The following is a 23567-nucleotide window of genomic DNA, read 5'->3' on the forward strand; positions in this document are numbered from 1 at the left end:
GCTCTGCTCTCCGCCCACAGGCCCCCTTCCCTCTGAGGACGTTCCCGTCCATAATTGTCAGCGTCGGGTGTTACTTCTGTGAGCCTCGGTTTTGTGTGCTCCTAATGAGTTGAGTCTATCACTAAATAATACATAAATCATGGTAAGAAAGGGTGGGGTTAAACTTCCTTCTCCCAGGAGTCATTGTTGTTGAACACGGAGGACAAGACCTGCTGTTCAGGAAACGGGCATCTCCAAGGCCCTGCAAAGCCTTCTCTTAGAATTCCTGGTTTCACAGTGGACACGCGCTCGTGGTTGCTCATTATCTCTCTGTCTCCTGCTGGCCGCCCCCATTCCCCTCAGATGCCCCAAGGCCTGAAGCCTTCTCGGTCTTTGCCTCCTCACCGTGCTCTCATTTCAGGCTTCGGCTAAAAACAGATCCCTTCTCCCTCGTGCATATCTTGTCATTTCTTTCTCTCCGTGCACTCGGTTATATTCGGCACGGCGTTATTTAACTGTGCGGAACATCTCGGCACTGAACTTGAGCCAGTGGCCTGCACCACGTAGAGCATTAAATCATGAAGTGACATTTTGTCCTTCCTTCTTGGGGTGGGGGTTGGGGGGGCAGGGGGCAAGGAGACATCTTCATTCTTTCAGCAGCTTTATCGGGGACCTCGTAAATGTGAGGCCCTGTTCTAGCTTCTGGGTTTTAAATGTGGGAAAAACCCACACCAGACTGAGTTCCTTTATTTTAATAGGTGGAGACAGATACTGACCACAAATTAATAAATACGTAGCATATCAGGTGGTGAGAAGCACCAGAGATGTATAGAGCAAGGGAACGTGCAGGGGTGGGCGCGCGCTAGTGGGTATTCGTGGCAGGAATCCTGAGCCAGAGATGAGAAGAGGTAGGCAGGGAGCGACCTGGACATCCAGGGGAAGAGGGCACCAGCCAAGAATGCAGCAAGTGCAAGAGGTCTTAGGGCAGGAGTGCGCACGGTCCTGTAGGGAGCAGCGGGGGGCGGAGGTGAGAGCCCGGCAGGAGGCGATGGGGTCAGAGGAGTGGGGGGGTCCCCAGCATGAGTGCCTTATCAGTCATCTTTAAGACTCTGCCTTTTGCTCTGAGACGAGACGCCCTTAGAAGGTTCAGAGCCGAGAACTGGCAAGACCTGAGTTCTGTGTAGCAGGATTGACTACCCTGCTGCTCTCCTGATCCTAGTTCGCCGGGGCAGGCGCAGCAGTGGGCATGTGGGTGGGAGGCATGGGCGGTGCTGGGGTGGGGGAGGGGTGGGGGCTGCAGCGGGCAGGAGGGTGGGGCAGTGAGGGGTGATCAGGTTCTAGATCTCTTCTGAAGGCAGCCCAGTGTGCTGGAGGTGACCGGGGAGCATGGGACAGGCGACGAGGATGACCCCGGGCTCCAGCCTGAGCATCTGAAAGAACAGACTCGCTGTTTTCTGAGGGGGGGAAAGGCTGAGGGGAAGCCAGGATATGCCCGCTTCCGTCGAGAGGCGGTGTGTCTGCAGACACCGGTCGCAAGTGCTGGGAGATTTCCCACCTCACAAGTCAATCTCACAAGAAGCAGTCAGCTGCTTCTTGTCAATCAGCGCATCCCTCCATGATGTCCCGTCCATTCTCTGTCATCCCCCTGCCCCTGTCACCAGTGATGGCATCGCCAGCTCCTCCCCAGCCCTCACTCCTCTCCAGGGCCACCACGGCACCACGATGTCCTTCTCCCTCAGCCTCCCCAGTCCCCGTGCACAGCGTCCCTCCCTTGCCCGCAGGGAGCGCCTAGCCTTTGTGTCCCAACCTGGGGCACGAGAGCATCAAGGCAGGCCCGAAAGGACTACGGTGTTCCTTTGTCAGGGGACTCTTCAGAGAGTCTTTGTTCCTAAATGTGGCCAGTGGTTGCCTCTGCCAGGCTCCAACGGCTCTTGCCAAAGCCTTCATTTGTGTTCCGTTTTTGTCACCTATGAAAGGAGACGAGTGGCTGAGTGCAGCTCTCAGGGCTTTGCCCCGACGTGAGACCAGAAGCAGAACAGGACTGTTTGAGGGCGCGGGGCCAGATCAATGGCAAATACCCCAAATCACAGATAACGGAAGGCGGCGTGCGCCGCTCGGGCAAACGAGGGGCTGCAGGAAGATGAGATGTTGATGAAAAAACACAAAGTAGATTTTTCTCATCCCAACGACCTTGGCCAGGCCTGAGTCAAGGCCATACAACCGTCTCTATCTTAAAGGATGTTTTTGTCTCTCACTTTTGTGAGCTTCATTGTGTTTTCCAAAAGGAAACATATTTCACTTGACCTTCACTAGAAGGACTTACTGCATCCTCTCTTCTTGAACTTTATTCCTGTGTGTGAGTGTTTCATCATTTTCTTTTTTCTAACTTTCCCAGAAAGAAGATTGGCCCATGCACAAGCTGGAATGTTCTCCCATGGTTGTTTTTGGGGAAAACTGGAATCCCTCAGAGACCGTAAGGCTAACCGCAAGGATTCTGGCCAAACAGGTGAGGAAATGGGATGATGTTCAAGTGTACTTTCTTTCTTTCTTTTTTTTTTTTTCCTTAAAGGTCAGAAAGAGGAGTGGCCTGTGGCGACCATCTCTGGTTAAACATTCTCGGGCTCATTTCCCCTCACGTCCCCACGGGCGGGCGTGGGAAGAACACTGCAGCAGACACTGTTTGCTGCTGGCCCCGTGCAACGAGGATGTCACTTACCCAGGTCGGGAACGCAGCCACAGCTGTTAAATCCTGAACTTTTGTTTTGTTTTGTTTTTTTAATGAATCAGGAAAATACAGCCTTTTCCAGTGTGAAGAGCTGAGTGACAATAACTAGAGCATCCTAGGGAACCGGCCTGGCCTGAGCAGCTTTGCGGTTTTCCCCTTTCTTTCTGACACCTGGAGTGCTCCCTGTCCCTCCTCCCAGCAGCGCCCTGTTCCCCGCTGTCTCTGCCTCCCACTTGCTCTCATCTGGGCAGGCAGGGGACGGGCTGGAACAGTCAGCGTGACAGATGCAAAGGAGAAGGAAAGGGGAAGGAGAGGAAAAGATGGGAAATCGAGGCACAGTGAGAGAGGAAGGGCGTAAAAGAAAGAAGAAGTAAAGAAAGAAATGCCCCAGGGGGAACTGATGACAGTCCTGGACAGTGTCCTCCAAAGATGATGCCAGGACTGGAGTCCTCCGCCTTTTTCAGTCGGACCTTACTGACGGGGCTCGTGAGGTGCCAGATCTCACAGGAGCAAACTAGAAGATGGGGGAGAAACACCACGGGACGTATCCTTGTGACACAGCCTAATAGGTTGCGCGGCACTTAGAAGGCATAGATCTGCGGAGGCCCTGCCCGTGTCAGGGAAGGGCTTACTGCTGCTGAGTTGGGGGCAGGACCCCTGTACTTGTCTTGAAGCTGAAATTTCATCCACTTCTTGATACCTGCCCTTTACTCCTCTATACCCCAGCTCCCTTTAAAACTTTCTATTTCTTTGTCTAAGCCAAAGGGGATTGCAATGACTGGCACATATCTGTCCCCGGCCCAAGTTAGGATCCTGGGCCACATAAACAGAGGTAGAACATTTCCGAACTCTGAGGTCATTGTTCCATTATGTGTGGCATGGGTCAGGTGCTTGCTGGAGTGCCACATCGTCTGCTCTGGGGTGAGCAGAGGAGTCACAGGCTGCCTGTAGGTTGAGACCAAAAACATCCAAACTGTTTTCCTACGAGGGTGTTAATTTATGAGTCCTTAACTGACAAGGATCCTGAAGCATGAGCCCAGTTCTCGGTCAGGGGGACAGGGTGGGCGGAGGCAGTGCGACTGGGCGTGGTGTCCCATAAGATCTGCGAGCATTTGGGGAGGACGGGGTGGTCCTTCCCTGCCCCCGCCTCACGCTCTTTGGTGGCATTTATAGTACTGTGGTTAAGAATCTAAAGAAGCCCATGTACTTTCCCTGAATGGAAAGCTTTCCCAGGCAAGAGGACTTAACTAATCTTACAGAAATGTATCCTGTGAATGGAAGATTTCTGCTCCAAAAAGAACAGTGGCAATGTTTTGGCACCGGGAGGGTGGTCTGAAGGCTCTGATGAGTTTATGCCGGTTCCATTCAACTTGTATTATAATTACTTATTGCTACTGATAGTCTGTTAAATGAAAAGTTACCTGGCCATCTTTTCATCTCAGTAGGACTTGATGATTAGAGAAACCAGACCATTTGTATTCTAGTAGCTTGCAAAGGGTTAGGGGAGACAGGCTACCCAACTACCAAGGGTAAGCTTAACATGTTAACCAGGGAGGAGAGAGCGCCCTGCTAGACCACCTGTATCCCCAAATTGAATAGCCAGATTACAAAGACACGGCCTCAGGCCAGCTCTTGAGCTCTGCTTTTGAACTCTTGTCAACACCAAGTTTATTCATGTTCTCAAAGCCTAGCAGGTTTACTATTGTTAGCTCCTCTTGGGGTGTCTAGAACAAAGCCAGCAACACGTTTAAAGTGAATCTGGGCTCACAGATACCACCAAAAGTGTTCTTTTTGAAACACAGAATTTGAGATCATTTTAGCCTATGCTTAAAGAAAGTGTAAAATGGATGGGGGGTTTGATTTTTGTTCCTTTTTAGAAGGAGAAATAATAAATAGGATGGTTCCCCTGTAGACTCAGAGTCCTTTTAAGTCGGGGCCCTAAAAAAGTTGATGTCTCGCCAGTCTCCTTTCCCATAGCGGGCATCTTTGAGTCTACTGTGCGCACAGCGCGCTACTGGGTGTCAGGAATGTGGTAGATGCTTAAGAAAGTTTTCCGAGAAAGTCCTTGCGATTTGGGCACTGGGCAGATACTCGCAGCGCCCAATGGCAGGACTCCTGGAAGGGTTTTCTTTGCTTCATTGAGAATCGTTGCTCTTCCCTGATGTCGATGTAATAATAGTGAAAGCACCACTTTTTGCCCTGGTGGTTAACATCTCCATCTGTGTGGTTTCTTCCCGATCACTAGAAGATCCATCCAGAGCGAACACCTTCCGAGAAGTTGTTAGCTGTGAAGGAGTTTGAGTCACGTAAGTTTTCTGTGACTGGCCGAGGAGTCGTTGGAAGGACACGTGTCTGTGGACAAGGAACGCAGGGCTGGAGAAAGGCACGGGAAGCTTGTGGTGCTGGGGATTTTAACAACTAGTTTTTATTTTGACTCGTGTGCCTGTTTTGAAAAAATGACTGTAACTCTTTTTCCCCCCCTGAGTCTTTTTCCCTGAGTTGACATGATGACTAGGAAATAATGAAGGGGAAGTAGGAACTCGCAGATGAGTTGCTGCATCTCGAGCTATCTCCTGCCGGCTCTCCTGGGATGCTGAATATTTTTGTATCTTTGCTGAATTGCAGTCCTGTAAACAGCTGATGTCCTTACTGAAAGGCATTAAATCAGGGCTGTCTTGTGTCTTGACCATGACACAGATTCTGGGGCTAGTGGTGAGGGGAGGGGCTAGACTGGACCGCGCCTGCTTGTCAGGGCTGGCCTCTCGTCCCTGACCTCATTCCTCACGGTCAGTTAAGATTTCCTGTTCCGAGTGACTTCCAGTTGTCAGAGGAAGAGAAGAAAAGAAATGGAATGCTTTTCTTTGCCTAGAATTTATCAGTTACACCAACTAATGGGGAAGAATATTTTCTGGGGGCTCCACGGGGTTTTCTTGTTTTTTTGTTTTGTTTTGTTTTGTTTTTGTTTTTTTCCCCATGCCATTTACAGTAGGACAAGGATGTAGCTAGAAAGTCAGAGTTTACTACCCGGTGAATAATGGTTTGCTACTCCCCAGATCTGGAGAAATTAGACAATGAGAAGAGGGACTTGATTCAGAGTGACGTTGCCGCACTTCATCACTTTTACTCCAAGCACCTGGAGTTCCCCGACACGGACAGCCTGGTGGTCCTCTTTGCACAGGTAAGAACACCAGCCTCCGGTGACCATCTCTAGCCTTTCCCTGTCCAAGTCCCTGTCCCCAGCACACACTTGGTAAAGATGATCGGAAATAGACTGATGGCTTCTATGATGACAAGGCTGTTGCCCTGTTGGACCCTGTTTTCCATAGCCCTTCTGGGTGACCTTGAGCAGACCTTGAGCTGGCCCTCCTTGATGTGTGGTACATAGGAAAGTTACCTGACCTCTCCCTTTGGCACAGAAAGAGTTTGAGAAACCAGAGGGGTGCCAGCACCCCAATATTGTGGCATACTAGAAGCTCCTTGAAAGGAAAGACCATTTGAGGTTCCCACAGTAAATTTTGCTTTTCTTCTCTTAAACCTTCTGTTCTGACCCTAGTGTCTTTTACTCCTACAAACACTGTGTCACTAAAGCACAGGCACATCCAGATGCCCCCAGGAGGGAGGCCTTCTCTGCTGCCCCTAGGGAAGGACAGTCACCAAGACAGGAGCCCGAGTGGGTCTAGGTACAGCAAGTCTCTGCTGACAGTTTTTAAGACGTCTTTAGAGAAGTCTAGGTTTACGAAAATCAGATTTAATTAAAAAACCAGAGAGACTTCTAGACAAGAGCAACTTAGAAGCGACTGAGGCGCTGGAAACCAGTGTGTGGAAAGGTGAAGATGGAGGCACGGTTGGAACAGATGGAGGAAGTGCAGCGATCACTGCGGCTGCGCGCAGTCTGACCGCATAGACGTTCCTCTTATGGCGAGGGTGGCACTTCCGTCATGACCTCCTGGATCAGATTGCTCTCCCTTAGGTAGCCAGCATCTCCCCTACAAGCCGAACGTGTAGTTGAAGGTGACCTTCCCGGAGAGAGCAATACGGCAAGGCTGTTGCATGGGTGCACACAGCTCTGTTCCCCTGCCAGAAACTTCCGTCTCTAGCTCCACAAAAGACCTTGGGTGGATGCTTACGCATCTTGATCTTAGAACAGAATCAGCGTCGCCTGTATACCTTTTGACTCAGTAATTCCATTTCCAGGAATCTGTCCCAAAGAATCATCAGAGAATGTGGACAGTAATTCACACGCAGATTGTCTATGGCGGGTTCTCTTTAAAACTGGGAGGAAAGAAGGGAAACAACAGATGGCTTTGGTCGGCAGTGCCTGGCATAGCCTTGTGACTAAAGGTTATAGCCTGTATATCTTGTTTTAGCGGATGTGTAAAGATGTGCAAAACGTGGATAGAGCTGTAGTATAAAAGCAGGATAAAAATGTGTATAATACGAGAACACACACACATATGTTAAAAAAAAAGATTTGGTGCAAGGTCACAGGTGATTATCTCCTGAGTTGTAGACTGTTTTTGCTTTTTTTAGTTGGGTGATTTTCTGAATTTTCTGCAATGAGTGTATGTAACTTAAGAAAACACTCAAAGGGGGCTCAGTGGGTTAAGCCTCTACCTTCTGCTCAGGTCATGATCCCAGGGTCCTGGGACCCCACCTCAGGCTCCCTGCTCAGCGAGGAGTCTGCTTGTCCCTGCCCCCTGCCCCTTCCCCCGCACATGTGCACACCCGCTCTCTCTCTCCCTCTCCCGCAAATAAATAAGTAAAATCTTAAAAGAAAAAAGAACACTAAAAAGAAGAAAAAGATTAAAAAGCATCCATAATTCTTCCACTTCAGAAATTCCACGTTTAATGAATGAAGTGAGTCTTTATCTCTTTTCTGAACCACTTGAACTGCCGTGAGCGTGACTGCTACCGGTTGGATGAATTCCTTGATGGATATAATGTTATAGATAATATTTCTGTTTTGTGACTGTCGCCCTCAGGGGGAAAAAATGCCATTCTTGGTAAAGGAAAAAGGATTCCAGTTATGAGTGTTACAGTAGATTTTCCTAATTTTCACTTTACCCTGGATTTATATTTTTCCTAAGGGTCCTAAGACAGTGGATTTGAGTGACAGTGGGCAGTTGAGGAATTGACTATCTGCCATTAAAAAAAAAAAAAGAGAGAGAGAGAGAGTTACCTGACTCTTTTCTGGACTGGAGAGGGCATGGTTATATGAGAACCCAGGAGAGATGAAATAAATATAGTGTGTTTTCCCTTCTAACTGTGAAAAAAGATCGCTTTTCCTCCAGCACAGCAATGGATGCTGGTAGGACTTCTCAGTTTTGGTGTCGGAGCTCTGGGACCCTATCTTCATAACCAGAAATCAAGGCACTTGGTCTCACAAGCAGAAGTATATTTGTGGTGAAAATGACTCAGAATCTTTGACATTTGGACTTACTCAAAATCCAGGAGATAAAGATACACACACGCACACACACACACACACACACACACACACTAACTGAAATAATTAATTCCTTTATAGACTTCATATTTATCAGATCATAATATCCATTCTCCATTGTGTGTGTATGCACTTACATGTGTATGTGTGTGTATAGACATACACATGTATCTTTTCACATATGAATTTGAATAGGCACTTGTAGTATCCCCAGAGAAAACTCCAAAGCAAAGCTGAAAAGTGCTGTTCGAGCCCCGGGCCACCCTCTGGCCCCACGCTGCGTGTCCTCTTCTCCAGCCTCCAAGCCTTCTCCTCCCTCTGCTTTGTGGGAGGGCGTCGTGGGTTACCTTGTGGCCCAGCAGCAGCTGGCAGCAGAAGGTGACTGCACTCCTCCAACAGCGTCGAGGTGCATTCTAATCACTGGGAACATATGCAGGGTTGGGAAGTGTATTTTTGGTGTGCAGCCTACTTCTGGTCTAAATGCTAATTATGAGAATAGATTTAGCAAGGCACTTAACGCCCGAGTTGACTTGAAAAAAAGGACGGCGGCTCATGCATCCTTCTTAACAACATGCAAGTTCACTGTTCCTCTCTGGGGATATTTCAGAAGGGAGGGAAAACTGGCAGAGAAACTGCTATGCGGTTTGGCTTGTCCCCCATCCCCGCCTCCCAGGAAGGAACCGTGAGGACACTGTGCTCACAGGAGCCTCTGCTCCTGAAGAAACACACTCGCTCTTCCTCAGGGAGAGGAGGACGGTGGAGGGAATCGAGCGACCAGGGCTTGTAGAACACTGAAGCCCGAAGGAATCTGGAATCACAGACTGGTCCCGGGTTGGACCAGCAGAGGACGAGATTAAGAGGCAAAGGAGTGAGTCTCCTACCCCTCAGAGTTAGTGAGGAGCTGTCTGTCCCTCGATCGGTTTTGAAAATTGTCGCTAGATTCTCATTCATTCTCTCCTTTTGCAGACACTGCTGAGACATGGTAGTGCTGTTCCGAGGTTGTCTGTAGATCACGAAGGACCCGCCATGGTGCAGGGCACAGAGCTCATGCTCCAGTATATTTTGTTGAAATATACCCAAATATCTTACCCAATGTTGGTTGTAGCTCATTGGCTCCTGATGGTTGGTTAATGTCCTGATGACAGAGCAGGTTGGGGTACTGGAAGATGGCACAAAAAATACGACATGAAGTCTATGTAGAAATGCCCAACAACTCCGGACTTCCAAGGCTGTCTGTTGTTCCAGTCTGCAGTAATCTCTTTATGTCGAAAGTTCTAACTACTGGTTGTAAATATGTTGAATTGCAAAAGCCACAAATGAAACCCGTCACAGCCTTTACTTCTCTGTGCATCTAGATTTCTAAGCCTTTTGAGTTTTATGGAGAATTGCCTTATTATTATTCCTAGGTCAGAACAGTTTCAGAGGAAAATGAGATAGAGTAAAACTCTAGTGTTTCTGAGAACTTTGTTATCTGAATATCTGGTCCTAACTCTGACTCCTTGTCTGCCACTCACTATTTCTATGGCCTTGAGCAAGTTCTCAATCATTGACCTCTCCCTGAGCCTCAGTTTCCACATCCATAAAATGGGTCATCAGAGCAGTTTTGCAGATTTATGAAAGGGTAAACATGTAGCACCTAGCATAGGGCCTGGCCCAAAGGATGTGCACAGTGGATGCTGTTTTAAAAAGCCCGTCTGGGGGCACCTGGGTGGCTCAGTGGGTTAAGCCACTGCCTTCGGCTCGGGTCATGATCTCAGGGTCCTGGGATCGAGTCCCGCGTCGGGCTCTCTGCTCAGCGGGGAGCCTGCTTCCCTGTCTCTCTCTCTCTGCCTGCCTCTCCATCTACTTGTGATTTCTCTCTGTCAAATAAATAAATAAATCTTTGGGGAAAAAAAAAAAAAAAAAAAAGCCCGTCTGTTGGCCTGAAATGTCCCGGTGCAGTGTCTCCAGTATGGAAGGATGTGGTTCTGACCCATGGGGTAAAAGCGTTCAGCTTGTGTGCCTCACAGGCAGCCTTCACAGCAGCTTGGCAGGACTTGGGGCGGGGGGGTATCTCAGCCTTTGCCACTGGCTCTGGGCCAGTCACTGCTCCTCTCTGACTTCAGATTCGTCATTTGAAAAGTACAAAGACTGGTTCCCCTTCCAGTTCTGAAGTCTTAGATGTAAAGGAAAAATACCCACTGAGCTGTCTCCCTGTTGGACCGGGTGTACATCCAGGGCACGGAGTTAAGCCTGTTCATCCTTCTGTGCCCAGTGCCCACCCTGTAGTGGCTCTCAGGGAACATCAGTGGAAAGAATAAATGTACAGAACATAAAATCAGGGCGTACAGTCCTCAGGGCAGCCTGCTCACTCCGCGTTAGACTTGCACAGGTGCGAGAGTCACTCTTCTTCTTAAGGCTGAGACAGTTGCCAGTGGTTGATTTGGGCCGAGATGTGAAAGACGGGTGTCTGTTCGTTAGCCTCCGGCCCTCGGCCCTGTGCCTCTCGAGGGGGTGGGCAGCAGTCAGGTCAGCTCTGGAAGTATTTCCCCATTCACCACCTCACCGCGTGGGGCAAGTTGTGGATTAAGTGACTTCTTTTTCTTAATGTATCATTTATTGGGGTACCGTTGACCGACAGGGTTACGTTAGCTTCAGGTATGCCACATAGTGTACAGCACTGGTGTACATCGGGAAATGGTCTGTGCTCTGAGTCCACCTGTCCTGTCACCTTACGCAGTCAACACAGTATTCCTGACTACCTTCCCCATCCTGCACGTTTCATCCTCATGGCTCATGGCTCTTTTACCCGGAGAAAATCAGGGACAGAGGGACCCTGTGATGGGTTCGTGATCATACAGCCGATCTATGGCATCACTGGGACTGGACTCCAGGTATTCTAACTCTAGACTTCAGTCCTTAGAGCCTTAGCGGCTGTGGTGGCCTCGGGCCACTGTGTGTGAGGTGGTGGGGGCGCGGGGCGGGGGGCGCGCAGGGGGTAGGTCAGCTGCACTAAAGGTTCTTCCTTCCTAACAATTCTGCCTTTGTTTGTTACACATGAGATTGCTGGGTCAGTTTTGTTTGAGCCAAGGGTACGTTGGCCAAAAGACAGGTTTTTACATCACTCAACTGGAATGTCGTCCTAGTTAATTTGTGAAAGGTCAAAATTAAAGAATGATTTCTATCCGAAGAGAAGCTTCCTCTCACCTGTTTCTTTCTCCCCCTCTCTCACTGCAGGTTAACTGTAATGGCTTCACAATTGAAGATGAAGAGCTTTCTCATTTGGGATCAGCAATATTTCCCGAGTAGGCTGAGTTTGACTTCACTTCTTTTCCTTTCTACTTAACTTAACACTAATTAGATTTTTTTTTTTTTTTTGATTTTTAAATAACCTACCTAACTGCATGTGGCAGGCATGAAACTCCAAGTGAATTAAGACACCTTTTTAATTCTGCCAGATTTCAAAATATTTCCCATCCATTTAAGGATCCAAAGGTAGTAGTTAAGAGAACAGTGGCTTGTTAAGTCCTGCGAGGTACGGAGCTATTATTAAAGAATGTTTTATAGTGCGCATAGAAGGAACAGTCTCTGCCCTGCTGAGAAATTTGCTTTTTGCATGTCTTTGGTTCTGGAAATCTTTGGGTTTCTTATACTCAAAGCAAAACACTAATTGCCAACCAAGAATTGGCCGTAGGCTAATGCAGAGACGATATGAGCTTCTACAGCTGTTTGTTCTTCTCGAAAAATACGAGTATAAAAACAGCACAGCTGGGGTGGGACACTCTGCTCAAGTAGCCAACTAGGAGGATTTCAAAGAACGACAGGATTTTTCTTTACTTCAGGAAAACTCAAGTAATTTAAGAAAGGCTGGCCCGCTGGCAAATGCAGGTGTTTATAGCTCCGACTTTCATGGATTTGCCAAAAATGGCTTTGCTGTGGGGTCTGCTGGAATGGGTGTTTTCAGATGCTTTGGTTCCCTGAAATCAGTCCTCCCTGCAGAGATGGGGCGAAGAAGCCCTCCCTGCGTCCCCCGTCTGAATCCACAGTGTAGATCGGCGAGGCTCTTAACACACACCCCCAAGCCTTTAGCTTCGGGCTGAAGCAGAGAAAAGGGGACACCCATGTGTTTGCCGTGGATGATGCGTGAGCTCCTGGGGCACGCGTGTGCGTGTGTGTGTGTGTGTGTGTGGCCGCCTGGATCTGGGCGTCACACGGGTCTGAAAGATAGAGAAGCACGTGGACAGGCCTGTGTCTTGGCAGCACCTGCCACGGGCCTTCCCAGCCACTGCAGCCGGGAGTTTCTTCACGTGATATTGTCCCCGTGGCCAGAATGGTGGCCTTGGCCGTTCGAATTCCGATAGTGAGGAAAGAAGTGTCTTGGGGAGAAGGCCTTGAGAAAAGGAAGGAGAAACTGGGAGAGGCCATCAGACCCTCTTTAGAAGGCTCTTCCTGACAACTTCAGACCTGAAAGAACGTAGCTGCTCTCAGTGTTTTCCAGACGGAGAGCGAGGGTCAGTGGTGTTGTCTGGCATTTTACCGGGCGCCGTGATCACGGGAGAATGATGATACCAAGGGCGTGAACTCTTCTGGGTTCTTTGCCTTGGTGAATTTCTCCCAGATATCCAGGGGTCTGTCTTGAAATGAATTAATAGTTCATCAATGAAAGATTCTAGAAAGCGGCTTTTCCCTGAGTGACAACTCTCAGTGCACTTGTTTATCAGGTTTCCTGGGGCCTGGTGGCCTGTTGTTAAGCCAGGTGGGCTGTGCTGTGTGGCAGAGGCGACCCTTCCAAAGGACGAGACAGGGGACTTGCTCCGTGTTCTCCCAGGCTCAAGGCCAGTCACATGGCTCGCTTACTGTGGCCTTAGCACCTGGGAGCTGGGAGATGAGCGGTCATCTCTCTGTTGTGTTCGGCAGAGCGAGGGCAGCCCATCCTCATCGGGCCCCAGTGCTCTCTGCTCTTTTGTGCTGGGGCAGACAGGACCGGGGTTCTGGTAGCTGAGGGCTCAGGCAAGTGACACTGGCTTCCAGAGCCATGTTCCATATGGATGTGAGTGCCCATATGAGCCCCAGTTTCCAGGCAGTTTTAATTGGGGGAAAAATCCCTTTGGGCAGAAATCATATCAGCATTGTGATTTCAAAGGCAGCATTTTCAGAGATCAAGCACTGTTTCCCTGTAGTTTAGAAATTTCTGTTCTCAGAACTTTGACCTTGATATAATCAGAAAGCTCAAAGCCCCTCGCATAGGCGAGTCTCTCTGTCCTCTCCGTCCCTGAAAAGCAGACAGTGAGCAGCAGGAGCAGTAATGTCCCAATTTTCCAGATGAGGAAATCAGGGTGTGGAGAGAGGGGCAGCTGGGCTCCTCGGGGCCTCTCCGGGTACCCCAAGCCCTGCCTGAGGAAGCTGGCCTCTCCTTGGTGGCAGTTTCCCAACAGCTGAAGAAAAGACGCCAGAAATGATCCACAAACAGAAAAAGCTGCTTGGAGCCGGCACCCCATCTGTCCCGCGCAGGGTCCAGTGGGGGAGCCGTCTGCCACGGCCGCTGGGCTTTGAGTCCTTCATCTCGCGGGAAGGAGCGTTGGTGGGATTCATTGTCACCACTGTTTTTATTGTTGTGTGTGTGTATGTGTGTGTGTCTCTGTGTGTGTGTGTTTGTTTGGCCCACATGTCACCATTTTGAATTGTGAATTTTACTTTTCCGTATTGCTAGAGGCATTAGATATGATACAGACACAGGCAGGACGATCTCTTAGACTACGATGGCCAACTGTTAGATTGTTTTTTCAAACGTCCTACCAAGATCCCAGTCTTGCAACCTAGTAAGTACATAGCCCAGGATCGCCTGATCAGTCTGCCTTCCGGGGAGAAAACTGGGTTTTCTTTTCTGATTGACAGCGTTGCACTGATGAATCACAGCTGTTGCCCCAATGTCATTGTGACCTACAAGGGGACCCTGGCAGAAGTAAGAGCTGTACAGGAGATCAGCCCGGGAGAGGAGGTGAGTGTGAGGCTGGCGGCAGCTGTGGCCGTGGGTTTCCAGCTGTGGTTTTACAGGGCAATCTGGAAGATTCTCTGTGGCCGCACTGGGCAAGGTGGTCTGGGAGTGATCCCAGCAGCTGACCAGTTTCTGGTCTCAGGCCCTGCAAGTCAGTGATCAGCTTCATGGCTCATGACTTCGAGCCCTACGCTTTTGCCTTCCATTCAGTGCTCCCCATTTCCGTCAATGGCCAAGAAAAAACAGGAAAGAATAAATTTGAGCTCAATCCCTTGCAAAGACTGATAGAGATTTGCAGAGAAAGGACACTGCCCAAATGAGCTCAGCAAGATTTTGGAAGCTCTTGAGCGTCTCTGTATTTCTCCTGCTGAACAATTGAGTTTGAGCTTTTGCTTTTTCTTAGTGAATTTTGGCCTGTCCTCCCCACACCCCCAAAGAAGGTCAATCCCACTGTTACATGAAAGAGAGAAAAGCAACCCAGTGGTAGCTAACGCGTTGGACACCAGATGCCCACATGACCCTCGCACATGCTGTCTCTCCACATCTGAGCTCCCGAGAGATCGTTGTTTAGGAACGCAGTTCAGGTGGTGGCCGAACACACCAATGGGGCCAGGGGAGGCCGTCTGTGGCCAAGAGGCACCGTCCTAAACTTAGGGACGTGGAGAAAACCAGGTGTTCTCTCCCCTGCTCAGTGATTCCCTGTCCCTTTCCCATGTGCTGGCCCCGAGCGGCTGATTGGCCAATTGGGAGAGGAATGCTGTGTGCTCTTAAGTAAGTAAGAGATTCCCTAGCAAGGACACATGGATTGGTTAGGACCGTAACCGCACACTTCAGAGTCCATTTCAGTTTAATCATCTTCAGTGCTTTTTTAAGGTCTTTGGATATTTTAAATTTTAGACACAGTGATTAGTGTGCTAAGCGATCAAGGCCTTGGCTTCTCCAGAAGCTGTTGACCAACCCAGAGCCGAACTTGGGGCGGGAAGTCCAGGGCACAGATGAGACTTTCTGCCCTTTGCTTAATTCATCATGACGAGGGTACCCTGTTTTCAGTTGGGGCCTCTTGCGACTACGCCGATGCCTCCGTAGGAGGCACAGTCTCAGTGGGTCAGAATGTAAGTCACCAGGCTCCAGCGCTCCCCTGGGGCTGCTTGTGGAGACTCCACAGTCTGTCACCTGGCCGGGCTCTGCCTGGGCCCGCACAGCGACACTGAGCGGCCTCTGTCGCCATCTTCTGGGCCCTTGTGTTTGTTGCGCGATGTCTCTGTCCATCCTGTCAAGGGAACGCGGCAGCTCTTGCTGTGGTGAGGGAGGCCTGCAGAGCTAGCTCCTGTGCCTTCGCCCTCCCGCGATCGGAAATGCAGTGACCTCACTTTGGGGTTCAGTGCTTTGGGGCGACTTGCCCTTTAAAGAGGGTGTCAGATGAGCCACGAGGTCTCCCTGACTGCCCTTTGGGTTGGGAAGAGCCTGGCTTGGCGGTGCCTGCAAGCACCCAGCCCGGTGCAGGTCCCCCCGCCTGCCAGCCTGAGGTTACTGGCACGCTGACGGCTTTGTGACATCCATCTGTTCGGTCAGACATTTGCCTGATGGTGTGGGATGAGCAGCGAGTGCCGTCCCAGTGAGTAGATAATGGGCAGTTAAATGCCGGGCTCCTCCATATGCTCCAAGTCCCAGTTAAAGACCCCGTTAGAAAACAGCAAGGACGGGAGCACCCGAGGAGCGCAAAGGCAAGAGGTCTCCAAGTTCTCTGGCCCAGCGGGGTAAGGCAGCAGCCTGCTGCTGCCCCAGAGGCTGTGTCCTCCCTCTGCCCGGCCCAGCCTCCTGCTCCCTTGCCAGCAGACCGCAGATGTGTTCCTGCTTCCCCTCCATCCGGCAAGGCATCCACGCTGGCCCAATCTGGGAAAGAAAGGGGCTGAACGAAGGCCGGGCAGACACGAACCCGGGCCAGTCTCAAGCACGAGTAGGGTCTGTGCGTCTCCGCATGTGACGGGGCCCGTCCTTGCTGGGACACATCCACTGTTGGCTGTCTTTGGGGAGGAAGGGGGTGGGCATGCTTTCAGCACTCCCCGTTGACTGTTCTGGGGACTCCTTGATTCTCTAGAAGGCGGAAAGAAAGGCTCTTTCTTTCCATAGCAAGGATGTGGACAAAATTAGGGGATTGCTGACTTTAGAGAATTCAGGGTTTTTAAAGGAAGAGCATCCCCCCAGCTGTGGCCCTCCTTGGGGCCCACCCCCGTGAGTGTTTGCAGAGCCGCAGGTGCCCCAGGAAGGGGAAGGAGCGAGTGCACCTGCGACAGACAGCCTTGTCCACTCCTTTTACCCCCTTAGGTGTTCACCAGCTACATTGACCTCCTGTACCCAACAGAAGATAGGAATGACCGGTTAAGAGATTCTTACTTCTTTACCTGCCAGTGCCAGGAGTGCACCACCAAAGACAAGGTAGGGCCCTGATCAGGTGAAGGTGCCGACGCCACCCTGCAGCTCAGGACCTCAGGTGCCATACACTGCCCTCTCTGCCTTGGGGTATGCATTGCCCATGCTCTTCCGTCCATGCCCCCCGCTCCTCATTCTGTTCTCTTCATTCATAGATGTGTGAGCCCACAGATCTGCCCATAGCAAACATGTTCTAAGTGTCCTGCCTTGATAAGGATTGTCTAGAAAATTCGTATTTTTATTTGTTTGTTGTAAAAAGGTATTCGAGTACTCAATTTCTTGGATCCAGTGCCCAGTTTCCTTGCAACTTTACAATGGGTGAACCCCTATCTCTACATGGAAAAATAGACTATTTGAGAGGTTTCCCCTTGGTGCAGTTTCTGTACGAGGTAATGTCTTGCACGTGTGGACATTTCCCACAGGATAAGGCCAAGGTGGAAATCCGGAAGCTCAGCGATCCCCCAAAGGCAGAAACCATCCGTGAGATGGTCCGATATGCGCGCAACGTCATCGAGGAGTTCCGGAGGGCCAAGCACTACAAATATATCCTTTGCACCTGTCCAGAAGTCTACTGCCCCTCACCTGCCAGAGGTGCTGGGTGAGCTGGGGGGCAGGGAGCGGACGAAGGGTGAGTGTAAGATTCTGAACGGGCAAGGAGGAGTGTCTCCTGGCAGATGTGGGCAGAATAACGGACTGCCTGTGACTTGGCGTCACCCGCACCTAGTTCTAAGGTGTTGATGTCATCTTTCTTCTCTTCGTTTCGCTAGTGTGGTCAGGAGCTGGATGTGGTAGAAGAGTTTCTGGTCAAAGCTGTGAAGGAGAGTTCCTTGCAGGCCGTCATCGCTTGGGTGTTGTACTCCAGGCAAGCACAGTACCGTGGGCTTTGCTTATTACAGCACCGCACCTAATCCACACAGGGACACACGGTTTTGCCATCCCCATGTAGCAGATGGGACTCCTAGATTGGAAGTAATTTACCCAAGGGACAGAGCTCACCAGGATTTTTGCTCCAGGTCTGCTGACTACCATAATCCATATTCTTAACCCCTACATTACAGCATTTTCTTAGGTAAAAAGGCATCACATTTACACATGGTGGGGAAGAGCTAAAAGCAGTGGAGGAAGTTAGAGGCACAATTTTTTTTTTTTCCTCAGTCTAAAAAAGAACTTTCCTATAGTGGGGACTTCTTCCTTAAAAATGCTTCTACTAAAGTGCTGATGTTGGATGATGGAGGTTGAAGGTTTGTAGTTTTAAACGTTGTTTATAGCTGAACCGAGGGTCTGTTCCCCATGGCTCAAATTTTTCAATTGTGTTTAATAGTTGAGGTCATTAGTTATTCCCAAAGTTTCTTTCTTTAAAAAAGCATGTTACTTGCAGAAAAAAATATTTTCCTTTCCCTTTTGCTTGGCTTTCCCTAATTTACTTTTTCAGAGGGTGAGGGAAGGGGCAAGGTGGAGGGAGTAACTCCTGGAACCCAGCCTTGGGCAGTGTCCAAACAGAAAGGCCCCAGCCAGTGGTTTCCTTGACTCCAGAGCACCCCCTAGTGAGCTGCTGGAGATCTGCGAGCTCAGCCAGGAGAAGATGGGCTCCGTGTTTGAGGACAGCAACGTGTACATGCTGCACATGATGTACCAGGCCATGGGCGTCTGCCTGTACATGCAGGATTGGGAAGGAGCCCTCCGATATGGACAGAAAATCATTAAGCCCTACAGGTGATTGCGATGGCTGTCCTCGTCCTCTTAGCAGGGACTGGAATTGGGTGATTTGGAATGCTGCGTTTGTTTTCTGACTGTCCTGTGTCGGAACATGCCTCGAACAGCTTTCTCTTTCTGCACCCACACCTGGAGGCCCAGGGGCAGGCTGCTGCTGCGTCGGGCCTGGCCTGTTGGGTCGGCCTTCTGCAAGAGATGCCTGTGGAGACAGGTTGGGGTTAGGAAGGGGGCACCGGGCAAGAGCCCTGCCGAGACCTGTCCAGTGTGCTGTGTCCAAAGTAGTTAATTCCTATCAGTATTAAGAAGCCACCAGCTCGTTTCTTTTCCCTCCCACGCCTTCCAAGGTAAACAGACGTGCTCATTGGTAAGCGGGGGTCTCACATCCCTGCTTTTCCCTCGTTAGTCACACCACCCTCTTCTTGTGCTTTTTGGAATTGCAGCCCAGTTTGCAAGTGGGGACATGCTAGGACCATTGTGTTGGTTTTTGTTATCCATTCCCCCCTGCCAAAGCTCCCCATCCACACCCCTCGTTCTGAATAAGGCAAGCTGGATTTTAGCTTCCAGGAATAGTGGATTTCAGCCCCGGGGAAGTTTCCTATTGAGAAGGTTTTTAAACCTCAAAGTGTGTGACTGATGGAGGTTTGAGGCAGTGTCCTCCGCCTCTGAGTAGCCGTTTCAGGGCTGGGAAGGCCTAGATCTTATCAGTGGGGCCCTTGTTAAACGCATTCACATTGTACATTTATTTGTGCCTCCCTGAGACCCAAGTGGCTCAGCATCCCTGGGCATTAGACCTGAGATCCCTGTGCCCCCAGAAGCACCCCCGGTGTCTCTCATGGATTTGAGAAGCCCTCAGCACTCCCTCCAGTTCTGGGGTTGGGGACTATAAAGTTTGTGTCCAGGCTGGATTTCCAGGGCCTTCCACTTAACCCTGCCTTGCGCAGAGAAGCCATCAGGGGGAGCTCAAGGGAAGCCAGCTCCTAAAATCTGCTCTTAGAAACTATTTGCTACACCACAGAGGCTCTCAAAACCTGTCATCTTCCTAGGCTTGGTGAGAAAGGCCTCCGGTCTTATGCCCACTGTCCTCTGTGAGATCCGGAGAGAGGGGATGAGGGAGAGAGAAAGATACGAGATCATCTTCGCCTTGTGGTCCGTCTCCCAGCAGGGCCTTGCTCCCCTGCACCCTTCCTTAGCTTAGTGAGCTCCTCCTGGAAGCGGGCTCTGGTGCAACAGCTTCCCCTGGGCAGATGATGCCGCCTGCCCAGGAATACAGCTGGGATGTGCCTCTTTTGGGTGGCTCTTGAGGGTAGCGCCATACAGACCGGTCTATAAATCAACACCTGCACACACACACGCTTTCTCCGCCCATCCGCTCTCACCCTTGAGCGGCCTCTTGGTCTCTTTCCCTGGCAGGCCCTACCTGTCGGCCTTGTAAAATGCAGAGAGGGAATGCCGGCTATATACAAGGCCCCTACCGGACCACAGAGAACACTTACCTAGAAGTAGGTGTCCTGACTGCGGAGTGCTGGCCGCCTTGTTAAACCAACTGATGCCGTAGAGTGTGACAGAAAGCCGAGGTCCTGAGACACACGGGGTGTGTGTGTGTTTAGATGTACTGTCTTTTTAATATGAGAGGATAGGCCTAGTGTCTTCATAAATAGGGGATTCACTTTAAAAGATGTTTTTCCCTGTGCCCTGCTCTGGGTGCACCCAAAACAAAAATCTGGGATTAGGATTGAATGTTGTGTTTATCAATATTTTTTTGTGTAGGATTTCCCCTGCGGTTTTTCTGTAGCTTTTCAGAAACACACAAATTGCGTGAAAGGAAGCGCCTCTGGGGTGCTTAGACAGGATCGAGCCGTCCACACTGTCCCCTAGCACCTGCCACGGCTTGGAGGAGCCTAGCCGCCACGGGGAGCAGGCCGCGGGCTGGGCAGCCGTGGGCTCGCTGTGCCTGGTCTACGGGCTGCTCCCGGACCTTTGACAAGTGGCCTTTTACCTTTTCCTCTTCCTGCAGCAAGCACTACCCTCTGTACTCGCTCAACGTGGCCTCCATGTGGCTGAAGCTGGGGAGGCTATACATGGGCCTGGAAGACAAAGCTGCTGGGGAGAAAGCCCTGAAGAAGGTACGTCGACAGCCTGGGGCTGGGAGGTCCCGGTGCCCCGTGGCCCCTTCGTCCCCTGCTCTCCTGCCTGATAGGAGACTCAGGGAGACTGAGTGACTCAGGCCCTAGAGATTTGACCCACTCTTGAGTCACCTCCAGCCAGAGAGGTGGGGGAGGTGGGCTGGGTAGATCAGAATAGGGTAAGTGATTGAGCGTTTGCCTGGCCTGCACCCGGGCCCTCCCGTAGGAAAGGGATGCGCCCACTGAGGGGGACTGGCTGCCGTTCTGGGCACAGCCTGTGACTGGAGAGAAGGGGGGACCGTCTCCATCCTGCGGGAAGCCCTGGAAGTGGACAGAGGCCACGGGGTGGGTCGGGAGACTGTGCTGAGGGAATCTTCCATTTGTCCTTCGGTTTATAATTATGCACTTGCAGTTTCTAAAATGTACATAACTGTTCATCCAATACCAGCTACATGGGAGGACCCTCCTATGGTTTTTTTTTTTTCTTTTAATTCTCACAAAAATGAGACTTTACTGATGGAAAAATTGAGATCCAAACAGGCTGAGGCCTTCCTTCAGACTGGGGTCTTTCTGAGTTGGAAGTGTCCACTCCACTTACTGAGGCTGCGACCCACACGTGGGCAGACCAGGCCCGTGGGCAGTATTTGCCTCCCTCAGGGTCCACAGCTGTCCCGTGTGATCGACAGGGCAGGGCCCTGACCTGTTACCTGACCGGAGCTCACAATCACCGTCCTATTTGATTCTTGTTCTTTGCGTAGAAGTTAACAGGTGATGAAGTGTAATCTTTGAGACAGTCTGTTGAGTCCTGTAAGAAAATGTCTGTGAATGTTGGGGCCAAATTCCCTGTATCTCCCCAGTAGACTACTTGGGAAGGTGGTGTAAGGTCCCATATCTCAAACAGAAGGGTCTGGGCCCAACTAGGCTAGAAGTGTGAGCTAAGTATAAACTTTTCCTTCCCCCCCCCCTTTTAAATACTTTTCCCTTTTTAAACCATAGAATTACCTTGTAAGGTAACAGATTTATTGTCTTGGTGAATTGAGGGAAAATTGACTAGTTGAGTCACAGGGGCAAGGTGCTGGTAGGTAACGAGGTACGACATCAGTGAAGGACACAGGAGATCTGAGCAAGAAGCATGAGTCCTGAACTGACCACAGAAGAGAGGGAGCAAGGGAGGCATTTGATACAGGACATTCCTGAAGGCTCACACTGTTCTTGGCCTGCCTCCTGTTGGTTTGAGATCTATGAAGTGAATGGTATAAATGAGAGGTTTGTCCATTAGAGTCATAGGCCATCAGAAATTCTGTCTGGAGAGTGCAATTTCTATATGTGAGTAATATAGTTGAATACAAAAAAGCAAAATAAATTCGTAGAGATAACATTTGGGCTCTGCGTCCTATATCCCGGACCCTATTCTAAACACTTCACGTGTACTAACAACTGAGAGGTAGGCATCGTTCCTATTCTGCAGATGAGGAAAATGAGGCACAGAGTAGTTAAGCAAATTGCCCAAGGTCACAGAGCGAGGATGTGATGGAGCCCCCCAGCAACGCCCCACTATGAAGAAGCCTTGTCATAAATATGTTCTCTCCAGCTTCCTCAAATGAGACCCGCAACTACTTTTAAGGTTTTTTTAAGAATATGTATTACAAGGAAACGTGCTGTTTGAAAGGGAAGGACAGTCGCCTCATGTCTTACGGATTCGCCGTGTCAACTAAAACCGGGATAGGTTCGACGTGAGGTTCACTGTGGACTTCTCTGTTCCAGCCTGTTGACTTCGTTGAGCACAGCCAAGTCATTCTGTCCCTAAAGCATTGCTCACTGCAGTATCTAGAATATCACGAAATGGGTTTCTCTGTATCCTTTCTTCAGCCAGTGGTACAGACTGGGTGACTAGTTGGTCATCAGATAATCTCGTCCATTTAAAAAGAAAGGAGGAAGAGGAGGAGGCCGGGTTCTGGAGGAGAAGGGGGCTCTAGGAGCCCGTGTGTGTCCTGGGTCTTGACGCAGAGCAGTCTGGCTGGGGTTGCGGGGGCCCGCGGGGCAGGGTGTGGGCGAGAGGGGGCTGCTTCCAGGCTCTCAGCCGGTCGCTTGTCTCTGCCTCTCCTAGGCCATCGCCATCATGGAAGTGGCCCACGGCAAAGATCACCCGTACATTTCTGAGATCAAACAGGAGATTGAAAGCCACTGAAAACACGCCAACTTGGTCGTTTTTATTTAAATGCTAATGCAGAAGCCTTCCAGGATTTGAATATTTCCAGTCCTATACACGACTCCTGCATTTCCGTACAATCGCTGGAATGAAAACGCTACTCGCGCTTAAGCCTCACACATGGCTTACCTGGAAGTTGGTCTTCACCTTTGCTCTTAGTACCAAAGTCATCTTGGAATGCTTTTGTTGCCCTAAGAGATAATGGCATGGTTTCGTATGTTATCTTAGATTCTGGACAGACTGAGTTTTAAAAAAATGAGATTATTTTTCCCTTCATGCCTATTATGATGTTCTGAACACACCGGAATGATGAGGGAGAATAAAAAAGGTAACGGTATTTGAAGTTTGTCTTTTCTTCTGTCTGCGGGGAGGAGCTCACGGCAGCGGTGGGAGCCGGGTCCGGGAGGGGCAGTCACCACCGTTCTGCATCGCGGTTCAGCCTGTACTGGCTCTCAGGGCTCGGTGACCTTGGAGGAAGAAAGAAGGTGCAATGAAGTCACCCAAGTGCCCCACCCTGGCGGGGGACAGCATCCGTTCTGAGGCTTCGGTGCAGTATCTGGAATCCCTTTAACGTATAAAGGTGCCTTCCTTCACTTTCTTGGCGGTTTTTTTCCCCCCTCCTCTATCTGAAAGCAGACTTCCCATTCCTCATTCTGATTGTTCTCATGCAGGACTCTCCTCGTTTGGAGGCCCTCCAGGGTAAGCTGGAGAAGGAAAAAAAAAATTCCTTACCAACTCTGTGTTATTGAGCAAACACTGATCTGTCCCTGTGTGGCCAGCAGGAATCCAGCTTCCCACAGCCCGGAGGGCAGCAACCTGGGTGCTGTTTGCTAGCAATGCCTCCAAAGGCCTGACCTGACCGCCCACACCCCCTAGGCCGCGCTGTTTCCTGGAGGAGGCTCGGGCAGTCCAAAGAGTGGCACTTCCCCACTGGTAATAATTAAAACCTGATGGAGTCCGCACTTGAG

At 50.3% G+C, this 23567-nt stretch overlaps 1 protein-coding gene across 2 annotated transcripts in view; it reads left to right on the forward strand.

Moving 5' to 3' along the window:
* Positions 1–22936, forward strand: part of SMYD2 (SET and MYND domain containing 2) — a 47910-nt gene extending 24974 nt beyond the window's left edge. For both annotated transcript variants that reach the window (XM_059412692.1, XM_059412693.1), the window contains 10 exons: positions 2375–2485; positions 4950–5010; positions 5758–5882; positions 11367–11434; positions 14025–14127; positions 16450–16560; positions 16977–17097; positions 18093–18267; positions 20282–20390; positions 22498–22936. In XM_059412692.1, coding sequence (XP_059268675.1) covers positions 2375–2485; positions 4950–5010; positions 5758–5882; positions 11367–11434; positions 14025–14127; positions 16450–16560; positions 16977–17097; positions 18093–18267; positions 20282–20390; positions 22498–22578 — 1065 coding nt within the window. In that variant the 3' untranslated portion in view covers positions 22579–22936. The remainder of the gene's footprint in view (positions 1–2374; positions 2486–4949; positions 5011–5757; positions 5883–11366; positions 11435–14024; positions 14128–16449; positions 16561–16976; positions 17098–18092; positions 18268–20281; positions 20391–22497) is intronic.
* Positions 22937–23567: the final 631 nt, after the last annotated feature.

This window comes from Mustela nigripes, chromosome 10 (assembly GCF_022355385.1).
Source record: "Mustela nigripes isolate SB6536 chromosome 10, MUSNIG.SB6536, whole genome shotgun sequence".
Taxonomy (NCBI): domain Eukaryota; kingdom Metazoa; phylum Chordata; class Mammalia; order Carnivora; family Mustelidae; genus Mustela; species Mustela nigripes.